The 23,512-nt window shown below is 45.3% G+C and overlaps 1 protein-coding gene across 2 annotated transcripts; it reads right to left on the bottom strand.

Annotated features, from left to right (window-relative positions):
* Positions 1-12,402: 12,402 nt before the first annotated feature.
* Cwc15 (CWC15 spliceosome-associated protein) lies at positions 12,403-23,203 on the bottom strand. 2 transcript variants are annotated; one of them, NM_001024987.1, is given in 7 exon segments: positions 12,403-13,068; positions 15,262-15,380; positions 19,228-19,335; positions 20,484-20,572; positions 21,106-21,218; positions 21,722-21,855; positions 23,082-23,203. In NM_001024987.1, coding segments are annotated over 6 exon segments (690 nt in total). In that variant the 5' UTR covers positions 21,853-21,855; positions 23,082-23,203; the 3' UTR covers positions 12,403-12,938.
* Positions 23,204-23,512: the final 309 nt, after the last annotated feature.

Raw genomic sequence — 23,512 nt, 5'->3', positions numbered from 1 at the left:
GGCACAGCTGCTGGGTTGTCTCTCATCCTGCAGATTTAACCTGAGTGCAGTGTATCCAGGCCCATATCCCGTCGACTTTAACAGCTATGGGCGTGGTCAGGATCACCGTGTGGCAGACTTTTCCAGCAGTTGTGGCTCTTAATCCAGATTTCATCACCTGGTTCAAAGCAATGAGGGTTAGGAGGGGGGAGCTGACTCAGAGACTTCACATATATCTGGCCGAATCTGTGTCTAAACCCAGTGGAGGGCTTGCAAACATTCCAAAAACCTCTGGTGGTCGAACTCTGCAAGAATTTCAGGTTGGAGGTTAGGCGAAAGGGGAGGGGTACTCTATAGAGATTCTCAAAAGGAGCAAGATCTTAGGTGTAGGGGGTATTTCTTGCTTTGTATAGCTCATAAGGAAGGAAGGTCACCCAGTCACCACCAATTTCTAGGGTTAATTTAGTTAAGACCTCCTTTAAGGCCTGATTCATTCTCTCTACCCGACCTCAACTCGGGATGATATGCACTATGAAGCTTCCAAACCATCCCCACAACCTTAACAAGTGATTGTGCTACCTGAGAGATGAGGGCTGGTCCATTGTCAGATCCCAGCAGTGTGGATAGCCCATACTTGGGAATAGTTTCTTCAAATAACTTCTTAGCCACCATGTTGGCGGTTTCTTTCTTGGTGGGGAGCACCTCCCCCTAGGCTAAAAAGATATCTACAAGAACTAGGAAATATCTGTATCCCGGAACAGACCTATTTTGATTTCTATGTAGTCTATTTCCCAGTTGGCACCTGACCTCTGACCCAGTAACCTGTTTCCTTCATTACCGTGTCCCTTAGCCAAGGGTCTCACCACCTTACAGTCATGACAGCAAGAAATTACCTCCTCCACCAGTAGTCCCAAATGGAAGATTTGTAGTCATGAGTTCTCAGTAAAACATGGAGGCCCAGATTCTTATTCATGCATCTTGGGGATGCAAATCCAATGGAACTATTGGCTGGACCCTCCAAGTAAAAACAGACTTTCTCATATCCCAAAGATATGGAGCCACCTCGATAGGATATGGGATCATTAAGGGGACACAACAATTTGGTGAACCCTGTGGGATGACTCCTGACAATCTGATAATTAGATTTACTGACCAAGGGAAAGTGGCTATTGGGTAGGCCACTGGTAAGACCTGGGGACTAAGGTTATATGCAACAGGCTCTACTCCACCTTGAGGTACCCCCTCAGGGGATAAGACCTACTAAAGGACCAGCAGCATGGGACCTGGAGGAACTCCAAATCAATCCACAGTCCCTACAACTCAGGGGCTGCAATCCTGATGTGGGCCACTTCTCAGGTACTGAATGGCTCTAAGTCATAACTTACTACCGATGGTTGGCTCGGCTTAGATGCATAGCCGCTGCCACCCCTCCCGCCTCCCCCATTATGAGGGGATGGGGATAGCCATCCCTGGAAACTACAGCACCTCCACTGACAGCAAGCACTGTTGATGGCAGCACCCAGGTAGTGGGATAATAACCTTAGAACTTGTCAAGGAAAACAGACTTGTGTCACGAAAGGATTGAAATCCACCCATACCCATATACATTTATGTAATATCACCTAGGAGGTCCCCAGAGAGGAAACTTACCTCGTACCCCCACTAATACCTGGTGGGCCTGTTCTACCAGATTGGCCCCTTGCATCCATAAGCAGATCCTCAACTGCACCGATGGGTTCTGTGTACTGGTCCAACCAGTCCCGGGACCCTCTATCACTTAAACGAGGAGATGAGCGCCAAGTTATCCCCGCTCCCAGCCACCCATATAAAATGAGCTGCCCTCCCTACAGTCTTAGGGCTTGGCATGGTGGGCACAGCAGGAATGGGTACTTCAGCTCTCATCCTCCAAGACCAAGATTATAAAGCCTGAAGTTCTATGGTAAATGCTGATTTGTCTGAATTAGAAACGTGTATATCCCACCTAGAAGTCTCTTTAATAAACCTCCTTGGCTGAGGCGGCTCTACAAGGACGGGGGAGGACTGGACCTCCTATTTTTACAGCTGGTTGGGCTATGTCCGGCATTGGGAGAACAATGCTGTTTCTATGCCAGTCATTCAGGGGTCATAACAGAATCAATGTTTTTGGTGCATAAAAGGTTACAAGCTAGAAAGAAAGACGATAATCCCAGAGCTGGTATGAGTCCTTCTTCAAGTGGTCTGCATGGCTCATAACACTTGTTTTAGCTTTAGACGGACCCTTGGCCCGACTAACACTTGCCTTGGCGTGTGGGCCCTGCATCACTCATACCCTAATAAGATTTGCTAAGGAACGAGTTTCCACTGTTCAACTCATGCACCTAAAGTCCTAATACCAGCCCTTAGACTCCACTCAAGAATCTGAGATGGACCCTTACTCAGGGGGAGAATAAGAGTAACTCACTCTATCTTAGAGCAGGCAGCCTTAAGCTTCAATTTCTCAGGACAGCCAGGGCTTCTCAGAAAAACGCAGAGAAAGAGCAGCCAATCAGCAACTGCCTCAATGTCTGGCCGGGAGCTTACAACAGATAAAGTCCCTGTAAGGTAACCCTCTCTCCTTCATGTACAACCAATCAGAATTGGACAAATACCCCATACCATAGAGTCAACCAATCCTGAAGAAGGTGACCCAACTGCAACCGGAGAGCCCCGAACTGGCTTTGAAAGGGGCCTGTGAGCTTCCCTTGTGGTCGCTGCTTTTCTTGGATGGGTGGCCCCCACAGGCTGTCTGTTTCTGCAGAATGAACACTCTTTGTTTTAGCATAATATTCAAATCTGGGATCTTCCTTCAGTGGTTTTTGGACCCTTACAGTTTCTCTGGCTTTAAGGACTTCATCGTTTCTTATGGTATAACGAAAGCCAGATAAGCACTAGACAGTGGGGCAGGTGCACCAGAAATTGGAAGAAAGTGCTTTACTCAGTTCTGGAGGATATGTCAGGAAGTGTGAGTGACCACCAGGCAGGAGAAGATGAAGGGTCAGGATGTAGCCTGGGGCTAGACCACTCTTTCTAGGTTCAATTCCAAGTACCTCAAAATAAAATAATAGAAATCAAGATAAAATCAGAATATACAGAGGTGGGAAGGTGGAGGTGGAGAGGTGGCTAAGAGCATTTGCCTTTCTTCCAGGTCCTAGATTTAATTCCCAGCATCCATATGGAGGCTCCGGTTCCGGGCGATCTGGCGCCCTCTTCTGGCAGACATACATACAGGCAAAAGATATTCCAAATAAATAGATTGCAGAATATATGAGGGGCAAGCAGAGTTCAGAGCACCATGGAGGAAACGGAATCATACAAATAAAATGAGGGGAAATGGACCATATAAACAAAGGGGAAAATAAATCAAAGGGAGCACTGGTCAAGAGGGAGCTACAAACTGAATTTTTGTCTGCTGGATTTGGCCATCAGATCCAAGCACAAGCAGCCTCACAAAGGCAGGGGATACCCAGCTATCGGGGCTATGCAGAGAGGGGGATGTGAGTAGGTTTTCTGTTTGCTGACTGCTGCTGGAGTACTACTGTGTTTGCTTGCTTCATCCCAAGACAGCCAATGAGAACTTCTGGGCACGTTTGACGTCTGGAAAGTTGGCACTGACTGAAATCCCCCTTTCTTTGTCTAAAGCCCCTCTCTTGCTGTGACACAACGCCCACTATCTCAGGCCACAACTGGGAAGGGAACACTGCTGAGACAGGAAAGCAAGAAATCCTTTTCCCGCCCTTAGGTGTGGTTTACCATCTGGTCCCTTACTCCATAGCTTGGATTCTGGAGAAGCTCAGGTAGGGTCAGACCAAGCACAGAGCCAGTGGGAAATGAAGGGGTTTGCTGGAGACCTGCTTGCTTAATAAGGAGTCCTCGGGGCCTGCGTAGGGTCACTCTGCCTGAATCTAGCATCTCACCGGGAAGGGCTTTTCCTGCACTCACAGACTTTTCTTTAAAGCAGCTGTGGCAACTGTCACTGGGGCAGAAACACAGGGTTCCAAGGCCACTGCTGAGGGTGGGTAGGATTAGTGTGGACTTCTCAAGGGGCAATCAGATTTCTTTACAGTGGGTATCCATCGGATTATGTAACCCTCAGTTGTCTCTAAAGGTTGTTAACAAACCGTGGTGACTCGAATAGCTATGACCCCCCACCCAACCTATAGACTCATGTGTTGACTGCTTGGCCCACAGAAAGTGGTGCTATTAGGAGGCCTTGTTGGAGGAAGTGTGCCACTGTAGGGGTAAGCTTTGAGGTTCCCCATGCAGAGTGTGACACAGTCTTCTGCAGATCCAGATGTAGAACTCTCTGCTACCTCTCTAGCCCCATGTCTGCCTATATAATGCCATGCTTCCCACACCATGACAAGAATGGACTACCCCTCTGAACTAGCCCCAGTCGAATGTTTTCCTTTTCTAAGGGTTGCCATGGTCATGGCGTCTCTTCACAGACATGAAACTTTAAGACACAGACTGCCTTCCTACTTCTTAAGATTGCCCAAAGAACATAATGTCTAGTACCATAAAAGGCTCAGCAAACAAAGCCCTCTGAGGTCAGCAGCAAGCTCATGGCTGTAGGTCTCCCAGTCTGGGCCCAGTGAAAGTGGAACTAGCTTTGTCTTATGTCTCTTCAGTCAGCAGCTTAATTGTCAATATAGTCTGGGGCTCTAGGATCTGAGATTCCAGCTACTTCCCTGGCAAAGGGGGAAAGAAAACAGAGCATGTAAGGACGTACTGTGACCAACAGGGTCAGCCTTTGTTTGGGACCCAGGCATAAAGCATGTTACCTGGGTTGCCACTCAAAGCCTGTTGACTTTATTCAAATGTAATGAGTCCTCGGCCTGTGCCAGTGGTGGGCATGGCCACCCAACAACCATTTTTGACATCTTTTATGCATTTGTGAATATCTAAGCACTCATAATCAAGACAAGGAAAGCCCAAGAGTGATTTAATACAGACCAGAAGTGGAGGGGGATCTAACTACTTCCCTAACAAGGCAGAGATCTTTGGTTTTGGGTTTCTGAAAATGACTGCAACAGCAAAGGTGCTGTAAAGAAAGGCCAGGAACTCTGGACGATCCCTGACTTTGAGGGACAAGTATATCTCCCCCTCAGCCCCAGCGTCTGGTAGGCTCTTTTCCTTTTCTCAGAAAGCAGTGGACGGGGCATGCACCTGCCCATGGTGCAGAAGCAAATGGGCTAATGTGTTCTGTGTGCTAAGGGATGGGGTATGGAAGAAACGCCATGTGAGACGCTCATGTGTTGAAAGAGGGAGAGGGAAGAGAGAGATTACAAATGTCTGCACGAGGGGATGCATGTGTCCTTCTGAATGCCATGGAGAAACAATTCGAAAGGAGCAAGAAGGAACTCTGGTTGAGCATGCCTTAGCCAGTACTGGCTCAAACCTCTAGAGCCTGACACCAGGCAGTTTATTTTAGACATAGTTTAAGTACAGTCTAATTTTAGGAAGGAGTTTTCTCGATTCCATGTGCACGATAAAGCTTCAGGCATGAAAAGATCACAGCATTTTGCAAAGACGTGAGAGCTCTACCATAAAGATGGGCTCTATGGCTTAAGCACCTAGGATCTGATGTGATCTCAGTCATACAGACAGAAGTCACCAGGCCATGAAACAATATCCATTTTTGGATGGATGGAGAACGGGTATACACACCCCTTCTGTTGAAGAGACCACCCTGTGTTTAACGCTCCTGGGTTCCTGGTGCTTATCTGTAAGCACAGAGACCTTGTTCCCTCTACAAGAATGTGTCTGTGGAAACACTTCAGGTATCGGCATTTGATATCTATTTTGAGCCCAGACTAGCCTGTGAACATCTGTGCAAACACAGAGTATTTTGACATGTTGACTCATGTGAAAAAGCCAACACTGGGGACTTGAAATGCCTGACATGTGCTTCTTCTTTGGCAGAATCTATCAGAGACTACAACCTATACCAACTTACAAAAGACACATCTGTGTTCTGCTCTGGTATATGTTGTGTGTGAGCCAATGATAGTCTACAAGCATACTAATACTGTCATAATTACAGTCCATTTGAAAATTGGTGAGGAAGGGCCAGGGAAATGGTTCAGTGGCTAGAAGTGCTGTGTAACCACAACAATCTGAGCTTGAATTCCCTAGAACCTGTGTAAAAGCTGAGTGCAGTAGGGTCACTCTGCAATCCCAGCATGCCTAAGGCAAGACGGGAGACAGACAGGTGGATCCCTGGAAGCTCCGAAGACAATAGCCGGAGTACGCAACATGGCAGGGAAAAAAAAAGCTTGCCCCAAATAAATAAGGCCAACACCCAAAGTTGTCCTCTAACCTCTACATGCATGTTATACATGGTCTGCCTTCATAAACAAGCATGTGCACATACTGGGGGTGGGGGTGGGGTGGGTTTAGCCTTTAAAAATTTAGGCAGAATTCTCACTATTGTTGCCTGTTAGATATTTTTTCTGAACATCCATATACACTCATTCTTTTTATTTTTTAACTCTTATTCTTTGTGAATTTCACACTATGCACCCCTTCCCATTCATTTCCCATCCCTTTGTATCCACCCTCTGCCCTTGCAATCTCCGCCCACCCCCAAGGAAACAAACAAACAAAAATCTTGTTGTGGAAGCTACAATGTGTCACAGTGTGTTCCACAGTATACCCTTTTGTTCACGTACCTTTACTTACTAATGTTCATTGTAGTGAGTCATTGGTTTGGTTCTAGGCCTCTGGCTTTGGCTACACTATCAATATTGGATCCTTGCTGCAACTCCTCTTGGATATCTTGTTGTCCTGTGTCATGGAGATCTTGCAGCTTTTGATCCACGGGACTGGAGGCCCTTTCACATGCTCCTTTCACATGCTCCAGCAGATCATAGATGGGGTGGACAGTGGGGTGGGTCAACTCAAAGCCTTGAATCTGGGCCTAGGTGGTAGCTGATGGTCAGCCGGCCAGCTCGCCCACTTCCTCATCACCAGGGCAAGTTCTCCAGCACTGCTACACCTAGTTCACTGCTGCAGCTGGCCAGGAGTGGGTCAGCTCCCCTGCTCCCATGCCTCCAGGTGGCTCACCCATTCCCCTGCCACCTCCCAACCCCCACAGGATCAGCTCTACTGTGCTGGCCAGGCAAAGTGCAGGGTCAGCTCTCCCGAGTGCTTTGGCTAGCTGGTGATGGGTGGGGATGACTCTCATGCTCTCATGATCTCAGGACCTGACAGATGTGTCAAGGAGCAAGGTGGAGGGGAGGGCATCTCTCCCTTGCTCACACCACCAAGTGGCAGATGAGCAGCAACCCTGTGTCTGCATGATGGCTGAATTAGGGTTTTACTGCTGTGAACAGGCACCATGACCAAGGCAAGTCTTATAAATAACATTTAATTGGGGCTGGCTTACAGGTTCAGCGGTTCAGTTCATTATCAAGGTGGGAGCACTGCAGCATCCAGGCAGGAATGGTGCTGGAGGAGCTGAGAATTCTACATCTTCATCCGAAGGAAGCCAGGAACAGACTGGGCATCCTCAGGTGGCTAGGAGGAAGATCACCCCCATAGTGACACTTCCTCCATTAAGGCCATACCTTCTAATAGCACCACTACCTGGGACAAGCATATGCAAATCATCACATTTCACTCCCTGACCCCGACAGGCTTGTTCAAACACATGAGTCTATGAAGGCCATACCTAAACATAGCATAATAAAAAAGTACATTTAATCCAACTTCCAAAGTCCCCATGGTCTATAGCAATATCAACAATGTTAAAAGTCTAAAGTTCAAAGTCTCTTCTGAGATCCACCTAATCACTTAACTTTAAGACAGGCTGGGCAGACTCCAAACCCTGCATCTCCATGTCTGATGTCAAAGTCATCTTCAGATCTTCAACTCCCTTTTCATCTTTGTTGACTGCAATGAGCTTCTTTCTCCTACGCTGGTTCCCCTCCCTGTTAGCAGCTTTCCTTAGCAGAGAGCCTGTGGCTCTGGCATCTTTAACATTTTGGGGTCCTCAAGTCAACTTCAGTTTCACAGCTTCTTGTTTCAATGTCTGGGATCCACACATGATCTTCTGGGCTCCTCCAAAGGGCTGGTGTCACTTCTCCAGCTCTGCCCTCTGTAGCGCTCTAAGCTCAGATTGATCCTCTCCACTGCTGCTGCTGTTCTTGGTGATCATCCCATGGTACTGGCATCTCCAATACACTGGGGTCTTCCGCTGTAACTAGGCTTCACCAATAGCCTCTCATAGGCTCTCTTCATGGTGCCAAGCCTCAAATCCTTTGCATGACCCCTTCAGTCCTGGATTGTCAACTACTACTGAGGGTGCACCTTCACCAATGGCCTCCCATGGCCTCTCACAGTGCCAAGCCTCAGCTCTTCTTCATGATGCCTTCATGCCATCAAAACCAGTACCACCTGGGTGACTCTTACACATTACCAAGAACATCTGCAGCACTAGGTAAAACCTTGTGCTACTCTGGAACACATTTCTTTTTGTGCTCTCAGAAAACAGTTCCCAGGAAATTTCACCTCAGTGATGCTGGTCTCTTAATCACCACTAGTTTCTTAGCTCCAGCTAACCAGCATCAATCGTCCCAGGAGTCTCCTTCTCCTCTTCTCTATAAAGCCAGAGCCACATGGCCGAAGCTGCTGAGTTCTGCTGCTTGCAGGAGCTGCAATATGGCCCCCTTGTTCTATTACCTTATCATTAGCTTCCTTTTTTCCAACACCTTCACTGCCTAAGCTTGGCTGTCCTGGACCTTGCTCCGTAGACTGACTTTGAACTCAGAGATCTGCATGCCTGTCTCCTAAGCACTGGGATTAAAGGTGTGGTCCACCAAGCCTGGATTTAAGGTTTTCTTCACCTAGAACTTGCTCTGTTCTAGGCTGGCCTTAAACTCAGAGAGCTGCTTGTCTTTGCCTCCTGGGATTAAAGGCTTGTACTCCCATGCCTAGACCTAAATTTAGCTGGGTGGAATCTTGCCCCAAGGTCACTACTCCCTTAATTCAATTTAACATCCTTGAACACAGGATTCAGCTCCATTTCATTTCCTAGTGTCCCTTTAATACTCAAACTATTTTCCTTTCTCAGCTTGCTACATTTTTTTTCAAAATGCTCTTCATCAGATTTAACCAGAGTTCTATTGGGTTTTTTGAGATCTCCTTTGTCGATGCAATTAATATAAATCTCTTTACCTCAGCCTTAGGCAGTCTCCTCAGACACTGGCAAAAAGCAGCCATGCTCTTCACCAAAACAGCACAAAGTTCTTCTCCACGGAAACCTCTTGGGCCAGCAGCACTACATAGTTCAAATGACCCTCAGCATCACTGTCATCCATTTTCCTACTAGGTTGGCCCATTAAGCCCCACTTAAAGCATTCTGTAGTTCTCCAAATCCACTCCCTGGGCCAAGCATATGCAAACCGTCACAACAGCTGCATTCTCTTTGGTGCTAATGTGGGCCATGGACATCTACACAGACTTGCTGCTGCAAGGCCACAGAGCCAGACATGGCAGCATGGGCAAGACTTCACCACGGCCTCAGGTGGAATCGAAGGCTACTCACATCAGGCTTCCTCTCCAACCCTGACTCCAGTTCTGCCTGTATTCACAGTGTTCAAACCATTTCGCTCCTCTTTATCTCCCATCTCTCCGCCCCATACTTGCTCACGGTAGTGTCTCATGCCGTGAGCAGGCCACACAGCAGGCAAGGCCTCTGGTGTCTTCAAATGTTTGCCCCCAAAGATTCCAAAGAAAATAAACCTCTGGCCAAAGTTAAACACAGCACAGTAAAACTGTGATTCAATATATAGTTGTCTGGTTTCATGGCTGAACCACTACCACAACCAGAGAGACGAGCAGACAGGCCGATGAGGAGAAGTAAACAGAGCAGACCATATCAGTCGGCTGTGGGTCTCCATTCCACACGTCCTGCTCTTCTTCCTGGACGAGGATGCAGCTCCGGGAGTCACAGTGATTCATAGTGGTCAGTTTTCTCAGAAGGCAAGGGCCCACTGGCACTTGCATTTGTTATTGGCTCTGTTAATGAACAGCATAATTCACCATCCCCCAGGAGCGAAAACAGCAACTGCCTTGGTTCTCCAGTCCTGCCTCTCTTCATGGTGCACACATCCCAGCTTCTGTCTTCCAACTCCACCACGTTTGCTTGCTCTTTCTCCCCCCTCACTCCACCACTTACTCACTACATGACTGCCCTGGCCACACTGTTGTCTAGGCATTTCCTTCGGTGCTTGGGCCCTCACAACCTACTCTCTATATTTTTAAAGAACGGGTCTCAACGTGTAGGCCTGCCTGGCCTGGAATACACTCTACAGACCAGCCTGGCTTAGAACTCAGAGGCCTGCCTGCCTCTGCGCCTGGGGTGCTGGAGTTAGAGACATGGCACACCTTCACCTATTTGTTCTAGCCAAATCTTAGAATAATTTGACCAAATACTAATTTTCTTAAAGGTGTGAATCCATGGAATTGTGATTCCTCCTGGCTGGAGAACTAACTTTAGTAGTTTAAACAGACGAGTCCTCTCCCTTATTGTCTTTTTTTTTTTTAATTTTTTTTTTAAGATTTTATTCATTTATTATATATAAGTACACTGTAGCTGACTTCAGACACACCAGAAGAGGGCATCGGGTCTCTTTACAGATGGTTGTGAGCCACCATGTGGTTGCTGGGAATTGAACTCAGGACCTCTGGAAGAGTAGTCGGGTGCTCTTAACCACTGAGCCATCTCTCCAGCCCCCTTATTGTCTTTTTAGTGACCTATGGGAGCGCTGAGACTTTCCTTCAGAATCCCAGCATGGTTTTAGTCATGACTTCACACTTTCTGCAGCTGTGGTGAATGCGTCTGCTCCAACTTCTGATTACCATGCACTAAGGCTTAGGAGTGGGCTGGCGTGAGAGATGGGAAATGGTCAGATCTTAGCCAGTTGGTAGAAATGGTCTGGCTAGGAACTGGGTGCCAGCAGGGCCTGTGGCACAGGAAACACTCACTGCAGACATTGCCAGCTGTTAGGTATCCTTGGTGTTCTCCTCATTGACAGCTTGCTTCTTAGAAGGAAATGCTCAAGGAGAGACTCAGGGCCCTGTTCTTATTTAATGACATTTTGGTAGTTAGAGGCCCAGGACCAGGAGGCTTTTAAGGAGTCCTTCCTCTGCTTCAGGCCATGACCCTCGTCGACACACGTGTGCACCAAGGAAGCTGCTTCTGGTTAGCTTACCTTTCCTCCCACCACTCCCTCCCCCTTTTGGAGTACAGGCTGGGGAACTACTCTGGAAAGGAAGGCCAGCAGACGCTCCTCTCCCCTCCCTCATACAGTGCTCTGAAAGCAGGCCAGGAGAGAGCAGTATATTTTGCAAAAATGAAATGAGAAATTCCTAAAGAGCTTGACTGTAAACCTGGTTTCAGAGTGGCAGAGGCTCTGTGGAGGGAGGGTAGCTTATGAATGGGGCTGGAGGGTCAACCACAGCCACACTACGAATGAGGAAACGGGGAGAGCATGCAGCGTGCAGACCTAGCTCCTCTCCCGGCTTCACTCTCAATCCAGGTGACATAACAATTACATCAACTCTCCACGGCGCAAATGGTGGGTGAATTCCCATTTGTTCTTACAGATTTTATTTTTCTCTATGTGTCTGTACACATATATGTACATGAAGGTCATAAAAGGTCATTAAATCCCCCCAAGTTAGTTATAGGAACTTAATGTTCTCCACAAGAGAACAAACCTTATTAACTAATGAGTCAAGTTAATCAATATTAACTCCACTCCTCAAGTTAATAGGGTTTTTAAGGAAAATAACTAAATAACCAGAAATAAGACATGGCAATTGTCTTTGAAAAGTTTGAGTCAGTCCTCATTGCTGACACCCACAATCCCAGCATTTAAGAGGCTGAGAAAGGAAGATTACAGTTTTGAGGTGAAGCTGGGTAGACTACACAGCAAAATGCCACTTTAAAAATGGCATCCCATTTGTGAAAGGCTCAATTTGTGGTCCCAAAATTTCTATTAAAGTAGCACACTTAAAGCCACATTTCTCAGAAATTATGCCTTTTAGTAGAATAAAGTATACCTCCCAGAAATACCCCTCAACAATAAGCCACTCAGAGAGCTGTTTGTGTGTGTGATGTGAAACTGCACGCAGCTTTGCACCTCAGGCAGACCAGTGTGTGCACACGGACCTAACTCAGGCACCAAAGGGCAGAATGAGTGCCATGCACTGTCCTGGGAACGCTTATCACAGGCCAAGAAGAGAACCTTATCCTCAGGACTGAGATGGCAGGCAGCTCCTGAGCCACCCCAGGTGACTACTAATGGTGACACTGTCTCTGAAGTGGAATTCCTCTTAGCCTCCACCACACTTACAAAACAGTGATGTCATCTACCAATAGACCTCAAATCGATGAGATAAAGGAGAAAACTTAATGTATTAAAAACACAGCACACAAAGATAATTTTCATTTTGAAAAGAGTTATGCAACTTTTTATAAGCTGTATAAATTATAGCAAAAAGTTGGGGACAATGATTTAGGTTAAAAATATTTATCACAAGCAGATTTCCCCTTTCCCCATATTAAAAAGAAACTAAGGCCTGGTTCAACCCATTTCTTTTTTTTTTTTTTTTTTAAAGATTTATTATTTATTATATATGAGTACACTGTAGCTGTCTTCAGATACACCAGAAGAGGGCATCGGATCTCTTTACAGATGGTTGTGAGCCACCATGTGGTTGCTGGGAATTGAACTCATGACCTCTGGAAGAGCAGTCGGGTGCTCTTAACCGCTAAGCCATCTCTCCAGCCCTCAACCCATTTCTAAACCCATTATCCAGTAAAGTACGACACTTAGGGAAGGGATTGAGAAAGTCAGAGCTGGGAAAGAACAAAACCAAACATCAAATGGATCCTGGACACTTTAGTCTTTAATTAAGCACATAAAACTGTACTACTTGATATATTTCTCCATGAACTTTTTGTGAAATTCAGATCGCAGCGTATCGTTTACAAATCTTTTGTCTTTCTTTTGATCATCTATACCCTTTGCACAGTTCTTAAAAACAACATCATCGTCCCACCTAAAGAGGAAAAACAGAGAACAAAGTGGTTACAGTTCTATCAGGAGTCGAGAACAGGACAGACCGTAAGTCATCACAGTGCTCAGCACACCTGATAGCACAGCAGCAGCCTGCTCACTGCGCTAGGCTGTCACAGCAGCAGCCTGCTCACTGCCCTAGGCTGTCACAGCAGGAGGACATCCCTACTCAGAGCACACACCACTGCTCTAGTAGAGCCAGTCTGCGTTACAAGAGAGACTCACAGATTGGGCTTAGGTAAAGGTGTGGCATTTTCAGATTTAAAACCCAAAGGCAGGGCCACTGTCCTGATCCAGATATCATCAGACAGTAAGGGATCTGTTTGTCATGCTTTGTAAAGTTTCATACATTCTTCTCATCAGTTATACCCACCATGACACACAACATGATGCAAGGAGGCACTACAGGAATGGAACAAGTAAGACTTATAGATTGTCCCAAGCCTGCTCAAGTGCTCAGAGTAGGGCACATTTCAGAAAACATTAAACACACCCATAGGCAGTGTTACAGAAAGTACATACATCAGAGCCATCACCTCCTCTGTGAACATAAGCCTTCACATACAGCAAAGACACTCGCAAACATGCATTGGACACAGCCTATGTAACATGCATGTATGTGCTGGTGCATGCTTAACAGGAGAAGCTGCCCAAGGGAAATGAGCAAAGCTATGTCCACTTGTGGGAACTATGTCAGTAAACTTGTCTTGATGTAGTGCACACACACACAAAGCTGAACTTGACAGTGTGACAGGGACAGTTACTCCTGAACCTACAAATGCTTGTTTCATATTCAACATGTAATTGATAGTTTCTGTTAACTTACTCCCTCATTTCCCACACCCAACTGCCCTGCCCCCCTGCAACGCTAAGGTATGGTGCTCACTCCCAGCACTTACACCACTAGCCCTAGACCATCCCTCTTCTCCCTCCCACTCCTATGTGAACCTCTGGCTGTCCTCCTCTCTGGCTGCTTAGTCTCAGTCTAAGACTTTAAGTTCAAATACTATCCATTATGCATTTACTATGCACTTAGACTGGGCACCACTCTAGGTACTGACACTATCTTTTCACTTCTCTCTGCCCATGCTGGCAACTCCCAGATGCATTATTTCCAGCTCAGAGAAGCTCTGGAGACACACAGGCTAGATTCAGATGTACAGAGTATTCCAAACCTACAATGCCTGAATCCTGTTTCCTCTTTCAGTCAGCATAAGCCACACTCATCCTCATTCCTGCCTGGCAACTGCTCAGGTCAAATGCTTAGAGACCGGCTCTGATAACCTGCAGGTTGTCACCAAACATCTCCTTGCCTGTACTCCTGCCTTCAAGAATATGTGTTAAGTTTTTAGCTGTAGAGGTCACTACAAAGGTCACTACATTTACTGTGATGGAGTAAAGAAGCCAAGGAGTTTAGGGAAAAACAGTTGTTACTATGACTTTAAAAGAACCATGGCTCTGGGATGAGAAGAGGCTGGATGTGCGCTTTGCTCATGAAGGGTGGTGAGGGAGGGGAGGAGGGAACTGGGGAGGTGAGGAGGGATAGATGTGAGGTTAGGTACTTCACACCCACACCCACAATTCCCCTGCTACAGCAGCTCCTGTGAGGCGTCCCCATCTCCCTCTGGGGCCCTGACTTTAACTTAGCTTTGGTTAGTCAGCACTGTGCCTCCAGTACACAACTAACCTGACTTCCGCCCAGCACAAGTTCCTACAGGACCACTCCCTTGAACACTGAGTGTCAACCTTGGTTTCACTGTTCAGTGACCTCTTACAGGGAACAGGAGTTTAAGGAAGCCTCTATCTTTCCACCTTGTGACTTGGATGTATATCTATGAAGATTTACAAGTGTATGATCTGTGTGTCTTATAATATCAAACATGAATATGGCCATACCAAGTCCCCCAAATCCTTCTAGAACTGAATTGTGAGGGGTGGTCTTGAGGACCCCAACACCCACATCTCAGATGCAGTTTTGTACCTACGGTCAAGGGCTAGCTTCATCACTGTGGCTCTCTCATTTAGAAGTCACTCCTCCACCTCTTTCCATCTTCCCTTACTGTAGAGTCTTTAACTGGGAAGGTTATCAATAGGAGGTGGGGTCCTAGAAGCTTTATCTAACACACGCAGCCCTAACCACAGTCCACACACATACGACGACCATTACTATTAGTACCTTCTTTTAACCTTGAAGTTGGCCTGAGGCTGGGACGGGCCCGTGAGATTCAGGAGAGGGTTTCCACTCAGAATGTTTTCCATGCGAATTCTCTCTTCCTCTGCTTTTTGTTCTTGCTCCTGTCAATGACAGAGGAAGACCCAGTTGCTCACTCCAGGCCAACTGTCTTAGATTAGCCCACAGATGAAGTCAGACAGCATAGGGTGAAGGGGTGGTTTTCCTTCTCCTTTTTTAAACGACAGGGTCTCCAGCAGCCCAAGCTGGCGTAGGACTTCCTAGGAGCAGGGGATGACTCTGACCTTCTGATCCAACTTCTGAGTGCACTGCAGGTGTGCAAAAGCATGCCCAGTTTTGCAGTGCTAGGGATGGGGTCCAGGGCCTGCTAATGCTAGAAAAGCACTTTACCACTGACTCACTCCGCTTTTTGATTCTTGATAAATGCCAGAAAAATCTTATTTATAAAAGTTGAGTACTTTGCCATTTTTATTATAAGTAGCTTGTCCTTGCCAACATAGGCATTAGCCTCTCTAAACTATGAAAAGCCGAGATGCTTATACAAATTAATTTAAGAATATATTAATAAACATAATTTAAGAACATATTACTGAAGAACAGTTTAGCAAGGTTATTGTCTCACTCTGTAAGGGCTACAGACAACATAATTTAATTTTGAGTTACTAACCATGTAAGTTTCCATCTCTAGGACTGATTGGTTATTAGCAGACAAGCTATCTTATAAAAGATGGTTACATTCTAGTAATTGCACTTTCACTAATTTACATAAATACCTTCTCTTCTTATGCTTTATGGTTACCGGGTTCTGTTATACTTTTCCTATATACTTTCTTTATAGCTACAATACTGTCTATATTTTAAAAAAGCATTTCTGTATATATTAGCGTGTATGCGTGCATATGGGTTCCATAGTACAATGGAGGTCAGGGGACAACTCGCAGAAATTCCTTCTCACTGTGTAGGCCATCTTGCCCATTCTCCATTGTTTTAAAGACAAAAGTTTTCAATACTAGTTCAGTTTGACCTTCAACACGGCATTTTTCTGCCTTAGCCAATGAAGTGTGGGGATTAGAGGTGTGAGCCACCATGTCTAGATCATTTTCGTCACTCGATTTTAACATCAGGTTCCTTAAACTCAAATCACTCCATTTCAAGACTTAGAAACCCAAAATTCTAAAATTCTTACCTGTAATTTTTGTAGTTATCTGTTAACATAACTTAAATCAAATATCAATCCTACTTTATTGTGCTTTGGGGATGACAGAAATCGATGACCTAATAGATCAAGAAGAAAGAGTCTCTCTAGAAGTCACTTTAAAAATGAACCTTATTCCCATATAGGTTCCTGATACTTCATTTTAATATGCAAATGTGAACAGTGGATTTCACTTTTACCAGGACGAGTAACTGGTAGGCGAAAAGTACGTCACTTGTGGGAAAACCTTTTAGGTTACTGCAGAGATCTCAAAGTCGGGAACTTTCTATTACAATTAGGATCAACAGCTTTTAAGCTTACCAGGGTGGGGAAGAGAGCACTGAGGTGGCTCAGCAAATAGCGGTGCTCGTCAGTAAGCCATAGCCTGAATTCAACCCCAGGTTCAGTTACCAAACCATGGGTCTTCTAATCTCCATGCATGCATCTACCCCCGAATCCAGCAAAAAATTTCAAAAGATGCCACAAAACCAGGAGCGTGCCCACTCACACTTAACACACAGCACTGGGGGGAAAAGGCAACCCTTTTTCCCTGCTCGGCTACCAGGCCTATAGCCTAATGGTCAGATAGCCTGTGGGTCAGATCCACACTCCCGCCTCCACACTGGAGAATTAGATCTTTGGAAACATGGCCACCCTATTTATATAGGCACCGTACCCACTTCTGCCCTGGAATAGTGTAGAACAGATGCGGTGGTCAGCCATATAAGATCAGTTATTGTCTGGTCCTCACAGCAAGTGTGCTCATCTATACACTGGCTCCTTAGCTTCAAAATGCTACTGTAAGGGGCTGGAGAGATGGCTCAGTGGTTAAGAGCACTGACTGCTCTTCCAGAGGTCCTGAGTTCAAATCCCAGCAACCACAATGTGGCTCACAACCATCTGTAATGGGATCTGGTGCCCTCTTCTGGTGTCTGAAGACAACTGCAGTGTCCTCACAGACATAAGAATAAATAAATCTTAAAAAAAAAAAAAAAAAAAAGCTACTGTAAGACCTTCATAAAGCAGCAAAAAAGGAAGGCAGGGACAAAAGAAGTGAAGCTGTCACTCAATTCCAAGAAATACCAGCACATTCTATACAGAAATTAGAGGAAATGCCAGGAACTCTTAAGACCTTAAAAAGTGCTTCTATCTGTCCCCTGGGTGTCAACCAGAAAACTGCAGACAGTTTAGGCATCTATTAGCTTTCCTCTATAGACCAAAGTTTATGAGGACTGTTAATGAGAATTATTATATTTTCTTCCAATCTGAGTTCAGTCTCCAAAGCCTATCTAGTCTTTTTCTGAATTCTTCCTTGACCCTTCTAATTAACATGAACCTTACCTCCCTAGATGCTTAGCACTGGCCCATGAGAGCGCCTTTCCCTGAAGGTTTTTATTCTTGGCTCAAATAAAACCTTATACCAAAGCCCACAGCAAAGGCTGTGGTACTTCGCTTGAATACGGAGCAGAGGCCTCTCACTTGATACTTTGTGTGAAGGTAAAACTCATCGCCACTCTCTCACTCTCTGCTTTCCGTCTATCAGCCCAATGGAGGTCATTTCTGCTGCCACAACCAATAGTCACGTACTTACCGTCCACACAGCGTTACCAACATCTGTTTGTCTCTCTCATTTTCAATTTTTTTTAAATGTTTATTTTGTGGTATTTTGCCTGCAAGTAGGTATATGCATCACACACATGCTTGGTGACTAAGGAGACCAGAAAGGAGTCAGATCCCTGAGAACTGGAGTTACAGGTGGTTATGAGCCACCATGTACATGCTGGGAATTGGACCTGGGTCCTCTGCAAGAGCAGTCAGTGCTCTTAATAACTGAGCCATCTCTCTAGCTCTTACCATGCAGATTATAGTTCATTTCATTGCATATGAGGATTACTGACACAGTCTCAAACTTTTTCTAACCTCTCTACTTTTACCAAAAGCAATCAACCCTGCACACATGAAGGAGCTCCATGAATCCTTTAGAACAAAGCCTTCACGTCCTACACACTGCTCTATAAACCTGGTACTCTACACCTTCAACTTTCCTGAGGCAGTCTTAATCTGTAGCCCAGGCTGGCCTCAAACTGCAAAACCTGCCTGAGCTTTCAACACTAGGATCTAGAGTATTCTCTTGATTTTTTTTCAGTTCAATGTTATTTTTCCCCATTGTGTAGTTGAAGATATTGTGGCTATGCAAATAGGTTGGGTGTCTTGCCCTGGACTATATAGAACTAACTCCCTCCCTCCCTTTTTTTTTTTTTTTTTTTTTTTTTGAGACACAAATGTCTCAAAGTAGGCAGGAGACAAAAAGAGAATCTTTATAAACCACGTGGACCAGCAGTTCTCAACTGTGGGTCACGACTCTTTGGGGATTAAATAACCCTTTCACAGGAGTTTCCTGTGACAACTGGAAAACACAGATATGTGAAGCATGAAGTTAGTTATGAAGTAGCAACCATGTAATGTTATGGTTGGGAGTTACCATAGCATGAGGAACTGTATTAAAGAGTTGCAGCATTAGGAAGGCTGAGAACCATTGCTGTAGACTATCTTTAATTCTGGCGTTTAATTAGGAAATCATTTATTCATTTGCTTTTAAACAAGTTGAGCATCATAGTTCTATCTGAACTATCTGAAAGAAATGTCCCATATAATTAGGAGCCTGAGAATGCCACTTTAAGAAGACAGATCTCCAGGTGTTAGAACATTTAGACATGGTTTAGAACGTGATGGTGTGGTGTGAATAGCAACACTACCTTTCTGGCCTGCTCTTCAGCTCTCTCCTTCTTGATCTTTTCTAGCTCTGCAAGAAGAGCTGCAGTGTCATCGTCATCGCTTTCCTCTTCAAAATCCTCATCTTCCTCCTGTGACAGGTCAAGGGGACCAGGAATAGCAGAAAGAAAACATACGTCATTTACTTTTCTCATAGAAACTGTACTTACCAAGTCTTTGGAACAAATTTAAAGGGAAACATACCGGAAGATATAACCAATACAAATATAATAAATAAAACCCAACCAAAAATTATAAATGCTTAATAAAATGTCAACCCCTGATAAAGTACCTTTCATATTTACATGGCCAAAAAGCATTTTCAAATGGGACGTTCTAAAACAAGCAATGCTTCACACTCAAGTACATTACTATCTTCAGTGTCCTACCCCTAAAGAGTTAAAGTAATTTCACGTAGCTCAAAATGACTAAAGTTAGCAAGTGCAAATGTGCAAAAACGGGTACTAAGATTCCGACAGAAATATCTGGAATGAAAAACTGAATTCCACTTACTGTAAACTTTCTCATTTTAATGACTCATCAGTCAGCTCTAATTGCTGACATATATGCAATTCGATACTACTCAAGGAAGGCCACTCAGGTAGCTCAGTTGGCGCTGTTAGTCAGGCGTAGCAGACTACTCAGGAGGCTGAGGTGTGAGGCAGGAAGGCTGTGGTTAGTAGACCAGCCTCAGTCACAGACAACAGAAAGATGGCAGTGTGTCCCAGTGAATGCTCAAGTTCTATCCGCTTCGACTGCTTGCCTCTCTAGTCACTAAGGGGTCTCTGAGCGCTATGTGTCTAAAAAGGCATCCTATCTAAGGGAAGTAAAGGGCAGCCCTGGGTAGAATGCTCAATGTGCTATTCACAGGGCACTCATCCTGACAGTGTCCTGTGCAGTTCAAGCAAGGCAGGCTAACCTCCTGCACCACTGACAATACTGTCAGGGGTGGGCATATCCTTTTTCACTGACTGCTTCCACACAGCCCTCCGGATTAAACCTGTCCTAAAAGTCCTTGACACAGAAGAATACTTGATGTTTTAAAAACAATATAAACTTCAAAGTCGAGGTCAGTGATATATTTCAGTAACATAAAGCCAAAGTGTATTAAATTTTTTTTTCAGGAAAATATGATATGCTGTGCCCAATGGCAGAGGCCCACAGTTCCAGCACTGAGGCGGCTTGAAACAAGCAAACAAATAAACACAAGCTAACCCAAACCCAAACCTAAAACACGTACATCTGTGAGAGGATCGTCAGCATCAAGGTTGGCAGCAGGAATCTGGTCTAAGCGGGGCTTCTTGGACACCGAAGAGGAAGTTGTGTGTTCTGAAGAAAACAAACATTTAGCATATTGAAGTACATACTGGATTTTAAGTAACATTTTAGAAACCTTTGGGCAAAAAGAATCCACACAAAGCACAGTGACAGCAGGGACCCACCCTGTGACGGGCAAGTAAGTCTCTGATAAATACTTGTTGGTTAACATGGGGTGAATTAGTGAGCACGCAGATCACAGCGTCTCAGGAGACTAGCCAATGCTCACATGTGGTAGAAACATAAAAAGGGTAACTGATGCTTCTCTCAAAACTCATCAATTACATGGGGAGTCCCAGACAGAAGGCCTCGGGCGGGTTCCAGCTGCTGTAAAGTCAAAGTCTACTGACAGGAACTGAAAAATGGTTTTAAACACTTCAGGTCACCATGTCTTCAGTACCAATGCATGACAAGATGGGACTGGAATAAACCTCATTATTGTCTCTTATCAAAGAGGTATAGCTCACAACAATGTTAATTGTTTCCAATCACCAGGAAACAGTTTGCATCACATAACTATGTGACACACGAGGGACAGCAGATACCTCGGGTTGGACGGTCCCTATTTTTCTCCCTTGCAGCAGCTCTCTCCCTCTCTTCCAACTCTCTCCTGAAGTCACGGTTGCGAACCTCTTCAGGGGCATCCTGTGTGGTTTGTCTTAAGTAGAAAAACAAAACAAGCCAAAACAGGTCAAAAATGTTGCCCCCAGTTGTCAAGGAAAAGAACCTATATGGCTATAGCAACTTGAGACAATTCAGAATGTAAGTGTCAATCAAGAACAAAACGGAAGAGGACAATATCCCAATCAGAGTGCTATTAATACACTCGTGGGGTTCCGTATCACACAACTTCCTACAGCAGGACGTCTCTTGAAAACAGTCCTCCACTCAGGGCTGTTACAGCAACTCCCATACTCACTCAGAAGACTGAGCTGGTTATCATGACTAGTGAGGGCTTCATCCACACCAGCAATCCCTGCTCAATAGGAACTTATGCTGAAAGACCGTAGAGCACTTTACAACTACAGCAAATAATTGTATTGTAAACTTTTTGAAAGCCTTTTCTTGGAAGATCGGTAACTTAAATACTATTAATTTAGACATGATCATAAGTCATGGTTGGTTCCATTCTGTGAACAGGACAAATGAAAGGCTTCTTACCTGTACTTTATCTTTGTATGAGAGGGAAGGTCTCTGCTTGAATACTGCTTGGAGAGCTGGCTCAAATCACCTTCTCCTTTTCCTCTCCCACCTCTTGCAGGTTCAAAAGTTGGCCTGGCTGCTGTTGTCATCTTCTATTCTTTGACAAACATGGGTTTAATTATACTTTCATTTTATAGATCATTCATAATTACCTGTCCTTAAATCATTCTCAAAACTCTCCCCAGAACTGCTTAAGTAGTTTGCTTCAGTACAAGTCTCTAAAGAGCAGAATCATGAAATTCAGGGTGTTTACTAGATATGCACTGCCAGGCAGCTCTTATTTGATATAAATAACTACTCTGAAGGTCTGAGTCTGTGCTTCTGTTTTAGCTGGGTAGCCCTGCGCAAGTCTCCTAGCTTGATTCTATCACTTGTGGAATGTTGATACTTCTATAGAATTATTATGAGATTTCTGACACGTGATGTCAGATCTTGGACAACAGTGTAGTGTGGCTTTTAAAATAAATGACTTAAATTTTTTTTTTTATATCCCACTAGCACTAGGTTCTCTGAGATTTTGTTTTATTTATTTTTTATGATAGGATCTCACAATGTATTTCTGGCTGAATTAGAATTCACAATGCAGATCAAGCTGGCCTAGGACTCTCCAGAGATCTACCAGACTGCCTCTGCACTGCTGGAATTGTCCGGCCAAGATTTGCATTTTTATCAGAAACCTCACACTACAGCAAATGGACCAATAAAAAACAAATTTCTTTTAAAGTTACAGGCAAACTTATTGAGTGTCTTAGAGTTTGTTTAAAACCCAATGACATTTACACTGGCAACATTACCCCAGAATCTTGTTGATTCAATTTCCCTCTAAAGCAGTTACCGCAACATTCGTAAAGCTTTGGTAGGCTGTAACTTAACGCAATCCTAAGAAAATCGGAACTCCACTCAACCAAACATCAAGAACTGGGCATGACTGGGTACTACTCCTGTGATTCCAGAGCTTGGGGGGTGAGAGCAATAGAATCGGGAGTTCCAAGCTAGCCTAGGCTACCAGAGAACCTTTTGCAATTTTTAGCTGTCAAATAAGAATTCCAGCCTAACTACAGGGCTACTAAATCTCCGTTAGCTTAAGCAGCATGCTCAGACAGACCGTGTGGGACGTGGGAGTTTCTACCCCATCCTACCCTCCTTTGCTTTTCTCAGTGTCAGCGGTGCCGCGCCGGTGACCGCCCCGAGCTCGGCTGCAGCTCCCGACCGCCATTCCAGCACCGCGGCCCGGACGATAGTCACGGCTCGCGGGGCCTCCCCGACTCCCCGGTGCGGCCCGCACAGGGACCACAAACCACTATGCCCTGCTACTCACTGTGGCGGGGGTTCGACGCAGTGCCTTCAGAAGCTCACTCACGAACCATTGCGACCCTTAACTCCCAGAAATCTCTGCGCAAAACCGGAAGCAAAATGCAGAACTTCCAGTCTCTACACCTGGGACTCAACTAAGACCCGGAAGCAAAATCTTCGCGCTCCCAACGGCTGTGTAGAAGACGCGAACTCCACACCCGGAAGCAAATCCCGAGTTGGTTTTTTTTTTTTTTTTTTTTTAAACCGTCTTTTAGAGGCTGACCCAGTGACCAATCCGCAGAGACACGGGAAAAAGATGGAGTGACGTCGCCTAGGGGCGGAGCCAAGGCTGCTTAGGGGGCGGGCGTTTGAAACCGGTGCTTCATAGTCGACCCCAAATATCATCTTGTGCCTTTGAGAACCAATTACTTAATCTCTCTTGCGTCTTTTCCTTTC

This window comes from Rattus norvegicus, chromosome 8 (genome assembly GCF_021556685.1).
Source record: "Rattus norvegicus strain SHRSP/BbbUtx chromosome 8, alternate assembly SHRSP_T2T, whole genome shotgun sequence".
NCBI lineage: Eukaryota > Metazoa > Chordata > Mammalia > Rodentia > Muridae > Rattus > Rattus norvegicus.
Note: the sequence above shows the minus strand (reverse complement) of the source record. Positions and strands in the feature narration are given on the sequence as shown.